General features: G+C 46.3%; 1 protein-coding gene across 1 annotated transcript in view; it reads right to left on the reverse strand.

Moving 5' to 3' along the window:
• Positions 1–3697: 3697 nt before the first annotated feature.
• Positions 3698–12116, reverse strand: part of LOC8030405 (thiopurine S-methyltransferase) — a 29697-nt gene continuing 21278 nt past the window's right edge. The window contains exons 5-8 of the mRNA XM_040223382.2: positions 9951–10003; positions 9109–9183; positions 4849–4934; positions 3698–3750 (exon numbers count right to left, since the gene is read on the reverse strand). Of these exons, the coding sequence (XP_040079316.2) occupies positions 3698–3750; positions 4849–4934; positions 9109–9183; positions 9951–10003 (267 nt within the window). The remainder of the gene's footprint in view (positions 3751–4848; positions 4935–9108; positions 9184–9950; positions 10004–12116) is intronic.

The following is a 12116-nucleotide window of genomic DNA, read 5'->3' on the forward strand; positions in this document are numbered from 1 at the left end:
GCACTCTATGGCTCCATCGTCGAACTGCCAGGCTTTGTGAGTGAAGAGGAGGCTAGTCTCGGCGTCATTCTCTGCCTCGAGCGTGCACGTGCAACCAAAGGCATGGTGAAAGGTAACGAGCGCATGCTGGAGGCCAGGGGACCGAAATAGGTGGCCCGTCGTTCCCACTTTGTCAGTTACTAACTTACTATGCAAGAACCCAAGACGCTGGGAAGTATGAGTCCCAAAATTGTTGTTGCGTATCGGTTGATACCCGTGGCGCCCGTAAGAGTGTGGCTAGATGAATGGATGGATGGAAGTTAACGGCTGTACACACTTTATAATAAAGGCTCGCGCCACCTAGCCGAAAGACCAAAAACACAATATTCTCCACCCGCCCTACTAAGCCAATTTCCTTCCCTTTTGTGTTTTCGTAACTATCACCAGGCCGTGTGCGATATTACCAAAATAACCTTCAAAAGAACGGGCAAAAAAAATATACAGCGTATCTAGACAAACTAATATTACGAGCTTTTTTTCGCCGGAAAAATTAACTACGCGTCGCCGAACGCTCCTTGTCTACCCAAATGTAGCGTTGGCAGTACGAACCATGTGCCAAAGTTTCGGCACTATAAGCACTATCTTATTGCGAAGTTATAAACGATTTTTTGAAAAATTCAAAGGAAAAATGGGGCTCACTTTCGGCTGTTTTCGGTAACGCCATAGAACACTGTGCATTTGAGAGCTTTGTCTTTTTCCCATTGAAATTTGTAGAAATTCACAGAACTTATGAATAAAATAATGGTTAGTTCTGTAACTTTGGTATCTGGTTCGAACCTCTAGCTCTACATTAGGGCGGTGAACGAGCGTTCGGAAATGTAATGAATTGAGACCGCAGCTCTTAGGTGCACGTTTCCGGCTTGAGCGGCGTCGCCGTTGACATCGGCGTAACCGCGCGTTGCATTATGGGACGTTTTCCATAATGACGTCATACGTGACGTCACGTGGGACGTCACTCTCGTGACATCACGCGGCGCCTAAATTTGGCGAGAAATTTATCCGCTAAATTTAGCGGGGACATTTTCCCGTTAAACATAGAAGAAAAATATTTCAGCCAAATTTAGCGGGGAAAATTATCCCACAATTTCCGAATAAATTCCTCTTCGTACACTTCCCTCCCCTCAGTAGCCTACCCTCCTCCGAGAATTCTGAAAGTCTAACACATAGAGGAATTAACTAACAACTAACACTAACAACAACACACATAGAGGAATTAGAGTTCACCAGTGTGACCTCATCGGTAACAGTCGAAATGGCTTGGATCCCTTAAATTTAGAACAGTACCGCTTTTAAGGCACTGAACCTCAAAAACAAGAAAAGGAGAGCTCGGCTGGTGTCCCGAGTAGTCTATAGAGATTTCAGATAAAAAACGGTTAGTGTATTTTTGTCATGACGATCCATTTTATTGATAACGCCGATGAAAAGCGCCGACGAAAAGCTTGATGCGTCGTCATGCCGTCACATGCCACAGACACTCCGTCATCAGTGCAGTCGTAAAGCCGGCCGGCCTGGGGGGCAACTGCTCCACGCATGTGAGCTTCACGTCGTCCCCTGGAATTGCAGCGAACAATAATCGCAAACGGTACGGTTAAAACATCAAAGTGACCATCAGACCTCGGTCACACTGCTAATACATTGTACAAAAAAACAGTCTGGAGACAATGTCTGGGGCCTTTCTTGTATGACAGTCCCGTCACATATTGGTGCTACAAAATCCGTCTGGAGACATGTTCGAAGTGTACATACGTATAAAACAAACATACAACTTTCTTCAGGCGTGTTTGCAGATAACTCTGCCATCATGCCTGCAGCAAACACCGTGTCTTTTGTAGGATGAGCAGTAGGACAGTGGCTTTAGAGCAACAAACCTTGGAACCACCAGACCATGAGACGTCCCGAAAATGCGACAAACACTAAAGCCGGAGGCAGACAAAAGGCAGTCTGCAAACAGATTCGAATGCGAGTCAGCCCGAGATCTACGCTTCGAATGCCGCGTGGCAATGAGGTCAAGGAGGAAACTTGACACGCGGCACTCGAACCACGGATATTGCGGTGACTAGTGTTTGCAGACCGCGCTTTCTATGAGCAGTGTTACCTCGGCTAGGTCACCAAACCATCGCACCATAAGACCATCACACTAGCCTAGTTACGATAGCGCTCACAACTGTCATTAAGCCAACGACAGTTTACCCAATCGCGATCGGCCGGAGATAACCAAACAATATGTTGGGTTAACCGGCCGGACACGGCGGCGCCAAATATTATTAAGTCGCTAACGATAATTGAGTTCAGCTGAGCTGGCCAACCTCAATTATTTGATGGGGGCTCATCCCGATAGAGCTAAAGATGGCGGCGTCCGCCCATGGCCAGTGCCCGTGAAACACTTATGGCAACCCCCGGAATCTTCGAGCGACTTCCGGTCAGCTGTTTGAATGCCATCGCTTATTCGTTGGTGCTCTATAAAGAATTTACACCGGAAAATTGATTTAACAGGCTGAGACACGTATTTTTGTTGCTGTTTGCTGATTTAAAAATTTATCCTGCTAAGGTGAAACAAATATTTTGGTTAGCTAAAATTTCGGCCTCGTATTTTGCCTTCATTGGTCTTTTTTTTTTTTTTTTTGTATTTTGACCTTTGAGAGCAGTTGCACATCGGCTGCCGCGGTAGCGCGGATGCGTCGGCTGCTCGACGGCGCTTGTGCCAGCGGTGCGGTGGTGGTTTTCGTTTGCGGCAGCGGGCTGTGGCGTTGCCTTTCGTCTACTAGTAGGCCGAGCTAACGGCACCTTGTATATTGCTCGGCTCGGTGGTACTCTAATTTCGGTTCTTTGTTCTTTGCCAAGTTCTTTCGGTTCCCGAGTGTCGAAAGGTAAAGGCAGGGGTTGGTGCCGTATCTGACTGCGATAAAGTTCTATGGAGGAAGAGGGGTATGTTCCCAGACCTCGATTTTTCTAGAAGGTGTGTGTATGACAGACCAATGCATAACCAAAGCCCGTCCTGTGCGGCACTTTATGAGACTCTAACGACGGGGCCACATTAACTTTAGCGTAGTTCTTTGCGCTATACGCATAGTTATTGACTGATATATAATTGTAATTTTATTGATGATAATCGGTAATAATGGTAAATATTCAGTGATAACCGTTGAATGAAATTATTGTTTACAATATTTCACGGAAATAAACCCGTATGAAGTATTCCATATGAATATATATTATAGAAGTATGATCTCTAAATTTATTTTTTATTTATTGATAAACAATTAAAGTAATTTTATTAGTAATAATTAATCACACGATAAATTGTGATAAAGAATTTATGTTACCATGATAACCGAATGTGACAGTTTTTTTTTTTCGCACTCTTCTATTTTTAATCTAAAATACATTCGGTGTTACATTATTCTAAAGAAAATTTCCGTCATAGTCATCATGAATGAAAAAAAAATGCTGCGTCACAGCTTCATGTAATTATTTAAAAAGATAAGAACAATAATTATATTTTCTTCCGCCGAGAATGAACGTTCGGCGTGAAATAGTTTTGTTAACTAAACAAATAATTTTAACCACCATGACCTAACTGCGCATCGTGTACAGCAAAATTACCGTTTTGCGTGCACCAAATGGAACAATCGCATAACCGCTGAAATGTTTACCGGATTCACTCACCAAATAACTTTCGCAGGACCCCCTCGGGCATGCTTCTGGGAAACTCTGGTCATAACGCAAATCGGCGGAATGTGAGACAAGGCGCAGATCAAGCGAAGGGCACATGAGAGTTGCAACCAAACACTTGTCTACAATCCGTTGCGGATTAAGAGGAGCATGACAAGCCCCTCCCGCAAGGCCTTCCACTCTTTCCACCTTAGCAGACTGAACGCTGGCGTTCTCTCGGCTAAAAAGTAAAGAGTGGAGGGCTCTAAAAAACACCTTGCCCTGCTTTTTCTTATTTTTTTTTTTTTTTTTTTTAGCCTGCGACAGGGTATGAGGAGAATACCATTCACCTGACTCCTTCGCACTAGACAGCGCCTACAGCACCACATACTTCCTCAGTGGGGTAAGCGTCTCGGGTCCGAAACAACGCACGCGTTTCACGCAGTCGCGTGGTGCCGGGAGAGAATTCTGCTGCCGGCGCCGAGATACCGGATTCAACGAGGCAGCAGAGACGGCTATCTAGCCTGGCGCTCGTAATGTCCGCGAAGATAGATGGCGGCTGCTTCCCCTCTCCTCGTGGCTGCCGCAGCTAGCAGACAACGGAGTAAGTTGTCTGCAAGCTGCACGCATCGAGAGACGGCGTCACACAGACAAGTTATATTCATCGCTAACCTGGTCGTCTGCGAACACGTTCGTCGTTAACTTCGACAAGTTTGTTGGTGTAACTTTTTACAAGAAAATAACTACGCCGTGAAAGTTTACAAGGTACAATGCACAGCGTAAGTGCACCTTTAGAGAAAGTTCAAGCTTTATATGAGCAAGAGCCGATTTTTACGGTTCGATCTTCTGCGTTGGAAACATTGTGGCCAACCTATACATCAAAACAGTAATTTTTTCTTGACAACAACAAATGGCTTTTGGGAGATTGTACCAATTATATTCCAATAATATATCATCTCCGATCACACGAATAAGGGGATGCTGAAAAATGTAATAAATAAATAACACGGCAATAAATAAATAACGCGGCAATAAACAAGACAACAAGTTAGGGATTCATGCGGCCTAGCTTACCGACTTTTTCGACAGTTCAAATTTCATACATTTAAGATACCATTTTGGTGAACAAGAATATATATTCAAGACCGCGAGACTCACCCTTGACTGCACCTTCATCGTAAATGACGCCCCACAAACCGTAGGAATAGTTCGGTGCCAGGAATGACTTTATCACGGCGATGTATCTATGTCACGGAGAGAGACAGAGAGAGAAAACATTACAGAACGGTTTCAAAGCCGCATTTTGAGGGCCTTTAAAATATATATAACCTAAAAATGTAGATCAATTAACCGTCCTGACCAACTGAGAAATACTATTCACTGAGCCTCAATTTAAACTTAATTTGGTTTTCTGTGATTTTTTATTGACTTTTTTTATTAACGGTCGGGCATGCTGAACACTGCATACTTCACCGGTAATTTGATCAACCGGGTTCGCATGATCCTGCTCAGCAAATCATTGTTACTGTGTTTTCGGCGGTTTAAAAAGCTTCATGTTCATCTATATAATTAGATCAAACTTTCATCAAATATGTATAAAATAACTTAAAGCAGGAAATGACGACAGCAATATACGGGGTATTTTAGTTAACATGCTCCAATTTTGAACAAAAACGAACCGCCCTGCTCGAACAAGACTAAGTGTGTGTTGTCAGTAAACACGTTGTGCAAGTGCCGGTATTTGTTTGATTGAAATGAATAAATAATTATTCAGATAATTAAGACTAACTAGGTGATAAAACGAATAGACTTATCCCAAAACTCGATTCGCGTCATCGCATGTGTAATGTTACATTATGCATTGTGGGAATTACTGGAACACAAAATCCATACGCGCTCCACTCTTGGCCCAAAAGTTCCCAAAATTCAGCGCGCGGTGGCGGATTTATGGAAGTAGTTTATTTGGATGTTGCAATCAGCAGACTATCCTTAAGTGCTACATTAAGGAGCCGTTGTTCAGCTTCATCCAGGGTAGTGCTGCCACAAAAGAAAAAAAAAAAAACGCAGTTCTCGCGTTTTGTATACGTTTGGTAAGCACTGTACTTGCGGCATGACACGCGTTTCGTGTTTTTTGCTGTTCCTGCTTAAAAAGAAAGCCCGCAACTTAAACAACACCACGTGAGGCGTTCACGCACGAGGGCGTTTTCACGTGGTAATTTTCGTTGTACCACGGCCGGACTGGAAGCGCGCGCTCTCTTTCTCATCTTACGGCCTTTGAAATTGGGGCAATCTCCACATCCCGCCGCGATTCGCGGGGGGCGCTGTCACCTCACCCCTGGGCTACCCTTTGTCGTCTGCACAGAGGGCGTCTGACAGTATACCTCAGCGCTGTCGCAACTTGCGGCCGAGATTTTTATAGCCTTTGACACCTGATCCTTACGTTTAGACCCTCAGCAACTATCTAATGCGCTTCCGATGAGCCCAAAACGGGGGATATTTGACGCACATCTCCGAGAGATTCGGGAGCAAAAAGTAGTAAGTAGAGACAGCGAATGCAATTGCGGAAAAGCTATACTCGTCTTTAGCTCCAGGGCTTCTGTTGCAATTGCAGGCGTAGACTACGGGGGCGGGGGGGGGGGCATCGGGGCTCGTGCCCCCCCTGGTGAGATCAGGGGGATGGGGGGGGGGGGGGGGGGGCAGAGCTCGTTCCCGGGCCCGGGCTATGATCCTTACCGAGACGCTGTTTACGTGCCATGTAACGAGCTTCTAGTAGTGGCATGTAAACAAAATAACGCCCACATTGCCTTTCTTGACAAAATATATACAGGAAATGGAATCCCAGCGTGGATTCCATTTCAATCTATTTTCAATCTCCAGTTCTGGCGAGAAAGTAACGCGCACCCCCCCCTCAACCTGCCCCCCTGCATGCCTCCCCCCCTCCCCTCACCCCCCCCCCCCCCCCTCCCCCCGGAAAAATGGAAAGTCTACGTCGCTGGTTGCAACTCAAGAACAGGAGGAGACGGACCCCTTCTACCCGTGGAGGAACTTTAAATAATAATAATTTGTACACTCTCGTGAAATGCAAGCAGGCACAATCTATCTATTGGCGGGCTCTGCATCATCATTTCATAGACCGCACATGAAGTCGGTCAGCTGCTCTAGACGAGGGTGTAGTAGTCCGTCCAATTTTCGCACAGTGCATATTACAGTCTAAAGTGCTTCCTCGAGGGCTTGTGCGCATAGCTGATTTTTCGTTTCTGTCCGTGACCGTCTTTGCATGCTTAATTAGAAGTATTCTGAGGAACCGTTGCCAAAACAACAACCTACGAAGCTCGAACACCAGCGCAAAGCAGCTCGAAAGGACTTTCCGAGTGGGTTGAAGTGGGGTGAAGTGGGGTTAAAGCCCCTTGATAAAAGCGTTTTTTACAAGTACCGCCAACCATTGTTGTGGAAGCGCTCGAGACACGTGCCATGAGCGGGTGCTCCGCCGCCATTCGCTTCCAAGGCCCGCTCATTTCAGTGCTGCGCCGCCATTTGCTTCCAAGGGCCGCTCGAGACATGGGCCTCGTGCACTCGCGCATTTGACGCTACTTGCAAGACAAGCGCAAACACATAGAGGGGCTTTAAGTGGGGTTAAAGCCCCTCGATGTGTTTGCGTTTGTCTTGCAAGTAGCGTCAAATGCGCGAGTGCACGAGGCCCATGTCTCGAGCGGCCCTTGGAAGCAAATGGCGGCGCAGCACTGAAATGAGCGGGCCTTGGAAGCGAATGGCGGCGGAGCACCCGCTCCTCGCACGTGTCTCGCGCGCTTCCACAACAATGGTTGGCGGGTACTTGTAAAAAACGCTTCTATCAAGGGGCTTTAAGTGGGGTGAGGTGGTTGCGCCCCTGGCGACAAGCAAGTGAACTACATACGGAGAAAAAATGCCATTGACTCCCGGGCGATCGCAAAGGCCGTAAGAAGCGAAAGACAGCGCGCGCTGCCAGTCCGGCCGTGGTTGAACGTTTCGCGGACTTTATTTTTCGGCCGGAAAAAAAAAAAAGGAAGCTTGGAATGCTTGTCATGAGCAAATACTTCAATCCGGGCTTTCCCATGAGCCCTTCAATCAATGTTTAGGCAGTCATCTAATTTGTCTTAGTTAAATAATCAATGACAAAGAAAGATGTGTGTTAAGGAAGAACAGAGAAGTTAATCTGGTCAAAACGCTGAGCTTAAGAACACACCGTCAATTAGCTATTTCAAAAGATACAAGACATTTCTGAAAATGTCTAAAGGGGCGATGCAAAAATGTTTGTACTTTGCGCAAATACCGCTTAGAACGGATCTCTGACGTTAATGACCTATGAAACACGCATTCGTTTTTCACCCCACGCAATAGAAATCCCAGAAAAAAATTAAAGAAAAAACGACCAGCGTTTACCTCCTCAACTCGCAGCCAGAACAAGCGGCCACGTGATCTGGAGCCGATTATATGGCGCCAATGTTGATCATAGCCACGCGCTGAAGTTGGCAAAGCACGGGACACGCGTTGAGTTCCAGACATTGTTATGTATCGGCTATTGTCATCGTTGCAGCGATTGGACACGGGCCACTACCCGAATGCTTCTCGAGCTAGCAATTATCACGAGCCCAAATCGAGTGCCCACGCAATGCTTGGGTCATATCTATGAACCGCATTCAAATATCGTCATTGGGGTGTACTGCGATCCCCACGTTACGTCATCAAATTTTGCAAAGGAGAAATTGAATGAAAACTCTCGCGTTTGTCCTTGAAATTACAGCGCAACAAAGGAGTTTCTTGGTCAGTGGCGTTGCGTGCGAGTATCCTTGAGTCCCACTAGTGCCAGTAAGCTTGTGTAAAGTGAAAAACATTCCAATTGAATATCGTTGCACTGCTCCTTTAAGGAAAAATGGTGACCGCGACCACGATCCCGCGGATGCGAGGAAACGAATGGCCGACGCTACCGGGAACGCGTCCAACTCTCCCATATATTATTTTATAGAATTGCTGATAACTTTTAAATTAAGGATTAATTTTCAAACTTTGGCATCTATTCCAAGGCGCCAATGCAACATTTGAGCAGAAACTGAAACCACAACAATGCGTCTTTTTTTTTTTTTCTGCGATAGGAAAAACATTGTCGGTTTTCCCAAACACTCAGTACTTTCCTTACACGGAGGATTTTGCCAAGCTGCGTTCACGTACTCTATGTTACATAAATTTGATCGTGTTGCACACAAATGGCTCGTAAACGTAGAGTAGCTTGTGCGCTGCATGATTTATGAAATATTTTCTTCAAGTTGTTTTTTATAGCACGATCTTGTTGCTGGCTGCCATCCGTAACACGATGCATGTATTCAATTCAGCAGCGTTGCTTCAGCGCATTTCCGAACCGTAATGAACGCAGCGACAACTTACCTTTCTCTGAGTGATTCCTCAATCGAGGACAGCCCTCCCCTGTCCCAAACAATGTCCATTTCTCCGGCGCATAATCTGAAAAAATAAAAAGGAAAAAGTAAGAACGAGACAAATAAGATCGCACACTGCAGCGTTGAAATCAGTTCGTTCTCAAAATAAAAAGAAGCAATTGGTCGACAATGTGATATCAATCTCTTAGAGGGACTTAAGTAACTGCATTTTCGACCTGTCATCGACTGTAATTATCCTGACCGCAAGGTTCCAGATATATATAAAACATTGAAAGACGTTTACAAATCCCTGTAATGCGAAATTAGAACGCAACTCTCGAGGAGGAGGAGGGGAGGGTACGGAGGGGAGGGTATGCCCCCCTCCTACTCCGTACCCTCTCCCGTACCCTCCTCCTCCCCTTTTTGCGTCGTGGAAGAGAAACACTATACACTATTCTAAAACACTCTTGTGTAGAGTGCGATAACGCAAGCGCCAAATTTAGTGCTAGCACGCGCTAAAATTGTCGTACGTGATTTTAAAACTCCCCAATATCTCTGAAAACTTTAGAAACGCAGAACGTGGTACACCCTAGCATCTCATTGTAGCTCGGCAGCCTATGAGATTCCAAGATTCGCGGATAAAAACGGCGAGGAGCGAATGAGAAGGCGAGAAGACAATTCCCCCCCACTCAAAAACAAGTTGGTACGCCCCTCCCCTCCCCACCCCACCCCTCCCCTTCCCCCCCCCCCCCCCCCACACACACACACACACTCAAAAACAAGTTGGTACGACACTGAGCAGCGTGACCCCGGCTTTACGGTTGCACGAAGCGAAATGAGCGCAACACTCACCCATTGAAGTCGAGCACGGAACAGACGAATATTCGAATCCTCTTATCGGGAGTCTGTGAAAATAACCGCGGGTGGCATTATTCAAAACAGGTATGCACTACAAAAACACACACACACAAGAAAAAAATAATGGCTCCGACTGTGTGACGTACGTCTATTCGTTCTTCGGAAAACGGGCTCTCTTTAAGGCTGAACACCATGGGGCGAATACGCTGCAAAACAAATGGAAGAATTTCGCCCGAAAGATTTTCCTATGCGCGTGGCATCATCATAGTGTGGCTGCTGCGTCGTGCGCAAAGCGAGCCGTGAGTCATTCGTCGCATATTCGCTCCGTGGAGTTCCGCTATTAAACATATGCAAAACCTTACGCATATGCAAGTAAGCACGGTATGTGCACACGCGATCCAGATTTGTTATTAGGGACTTTTAGCGAACCGTCACCGTGTTCCGCGCACCGCACCACCGGTGTACTGGAAAGCCTTCTCTTGAGCGCCCACCCCGCAGTCACGGCATCACTCCGGACGCGCGCTTAAAGGCACGCTTCACAATTTTCGGTGTAGTGCGGTACGCGGAACACGGTAACGGTTCGCAAAAAGTCCTTATTACGTGCCATCCAGCCACTCTTCTAACGTCATTGTGCAATTGACATACGCAGACTGCTACGCGTCGTAACACTTGTAGCAAAAATACTTTTCAGCCGATGGATTAAAAAAAAAAGAAAAGCGTCTGATAACCGTTCCAAAATTTGCAACATTGATTTAGTTCCAACAATAGTGGCGAGGCAAGCCAGAAGATCTTTTATCACAGAATAATGTTCATCTCGGAGACGCTTCGCAACCATTGCGCTACATATTAGAAGTCCTCATACACATATGACAACACACAGTTCGCAAACGATCGCGCGTTTGGCCTTAAAGGGGCCCTCCGGAGCGTTCTGCGATGGTCTATTATGGCGTTAAAGGGGTACTCCACTGGTTTTTTCATTGTCTCCGATTTGCTTGAAATTTTGCTAAACTAACCAACAAACATCGTGAAAATAGTATCCCAAATATTAGGTCAAAATATTGTTTTTTTGCAAAGTTATTGAATTTACAGTATTGGTCCTCACCGTGTTTTTCAAGCTCGAAGTCTCTACTGGCAACAATGAAAAAGTGACGTCAGTGGAAGGCAGGGCTTCACTCTTTGGGCTGTAGATTTTGTTCCCAAATGATTCGAGGCAGTTTCATGGTGTCAAATGAATGCTTGGGAAGCTCACTGCAGTACCCGCGCTCCAGCACGGAACAAATGATTGGCATATTCTATTTTTTGGCTGCTTGCTTGACTGGCAAGCCTGCCTGCCACTGACGTCACGGCACTGAAAAGTGCGCGTATATTTGAATGTTGTTTTTTGCATCATTTTCATTTGCCGATTTCACAATACCTATTATGAATTTTGCGATTCTAAATAGCATACCGGAGAGAGTAAAGGCCGGGGAGTCAGAAAATATAGTTAGTTGAGGTAGCTCAAAAAATCGGTGGAGTACCCCTTTAACTCAATCTACGGGCCCTAAGGATCCTAAAAATCCTAAAATTACGGTCATGCGCGGCCGATTTCCCTATTAAAATTGCTATCAAAGTCCCAGGCACGCCCCCCTTTCTGATATGACCCCGGAAAATGGGAGGGGCATCTCTTTACGCGTCAGCCAATAGCAAGCGAACGATTCCGGCTTCAATGCGCGTCACCAACGCGGCCGACCGCCGACGCGCGGAGGAATCTCTCGAACAAGCGCAGACCGTCGTCAAGGAGCCCGGACTTCATGCTCGGCAGTCGTCGTTCGTGGCACCGCACCGTCGCGCTGCTACTGGAATACGCAGTCGCATTCTACAGATGACAAGGAAAAGTTTGACTCGTTGACGAAGAAAGATCGCCAAGCTGGCTTCGGAGTCGGGATCCACGGGAAGAAGGAACACGTGTCCCGCCAACACACGCCTGCACACGCCCCGGGAAGCAGACGACCCGACGCGCCGACGCATCACCCCCTAGCAACAAGCTTGCGGGGAGAAAACACAGTTCGCTGGTTTTGGAACGATAATTGCGAACTATGTTTCTCGCACCACAATCAGTTTACGTTTTTCTCAAACCCTAATTTACAACAAGCTTAAAAAGTGTTGCGATAATGACGTTCG

This window comes from Ixodes scapularis, unplaced genomic scaffold (assembly GCF_016920785.2).
Source record: "Ixodes scapularis isolate PalLabHiFi unplaced genomic scaffold, ASM1692078v2 ptg000120l_1___fragment_2___debris__unscaffolded, whole genome shotgun sequence".
NCBI lineage: Eukaryota > Metazoa > Arthropoda > Arachnida > Ixodida > Ixodidae > Ixodes > Ixodes scapularis.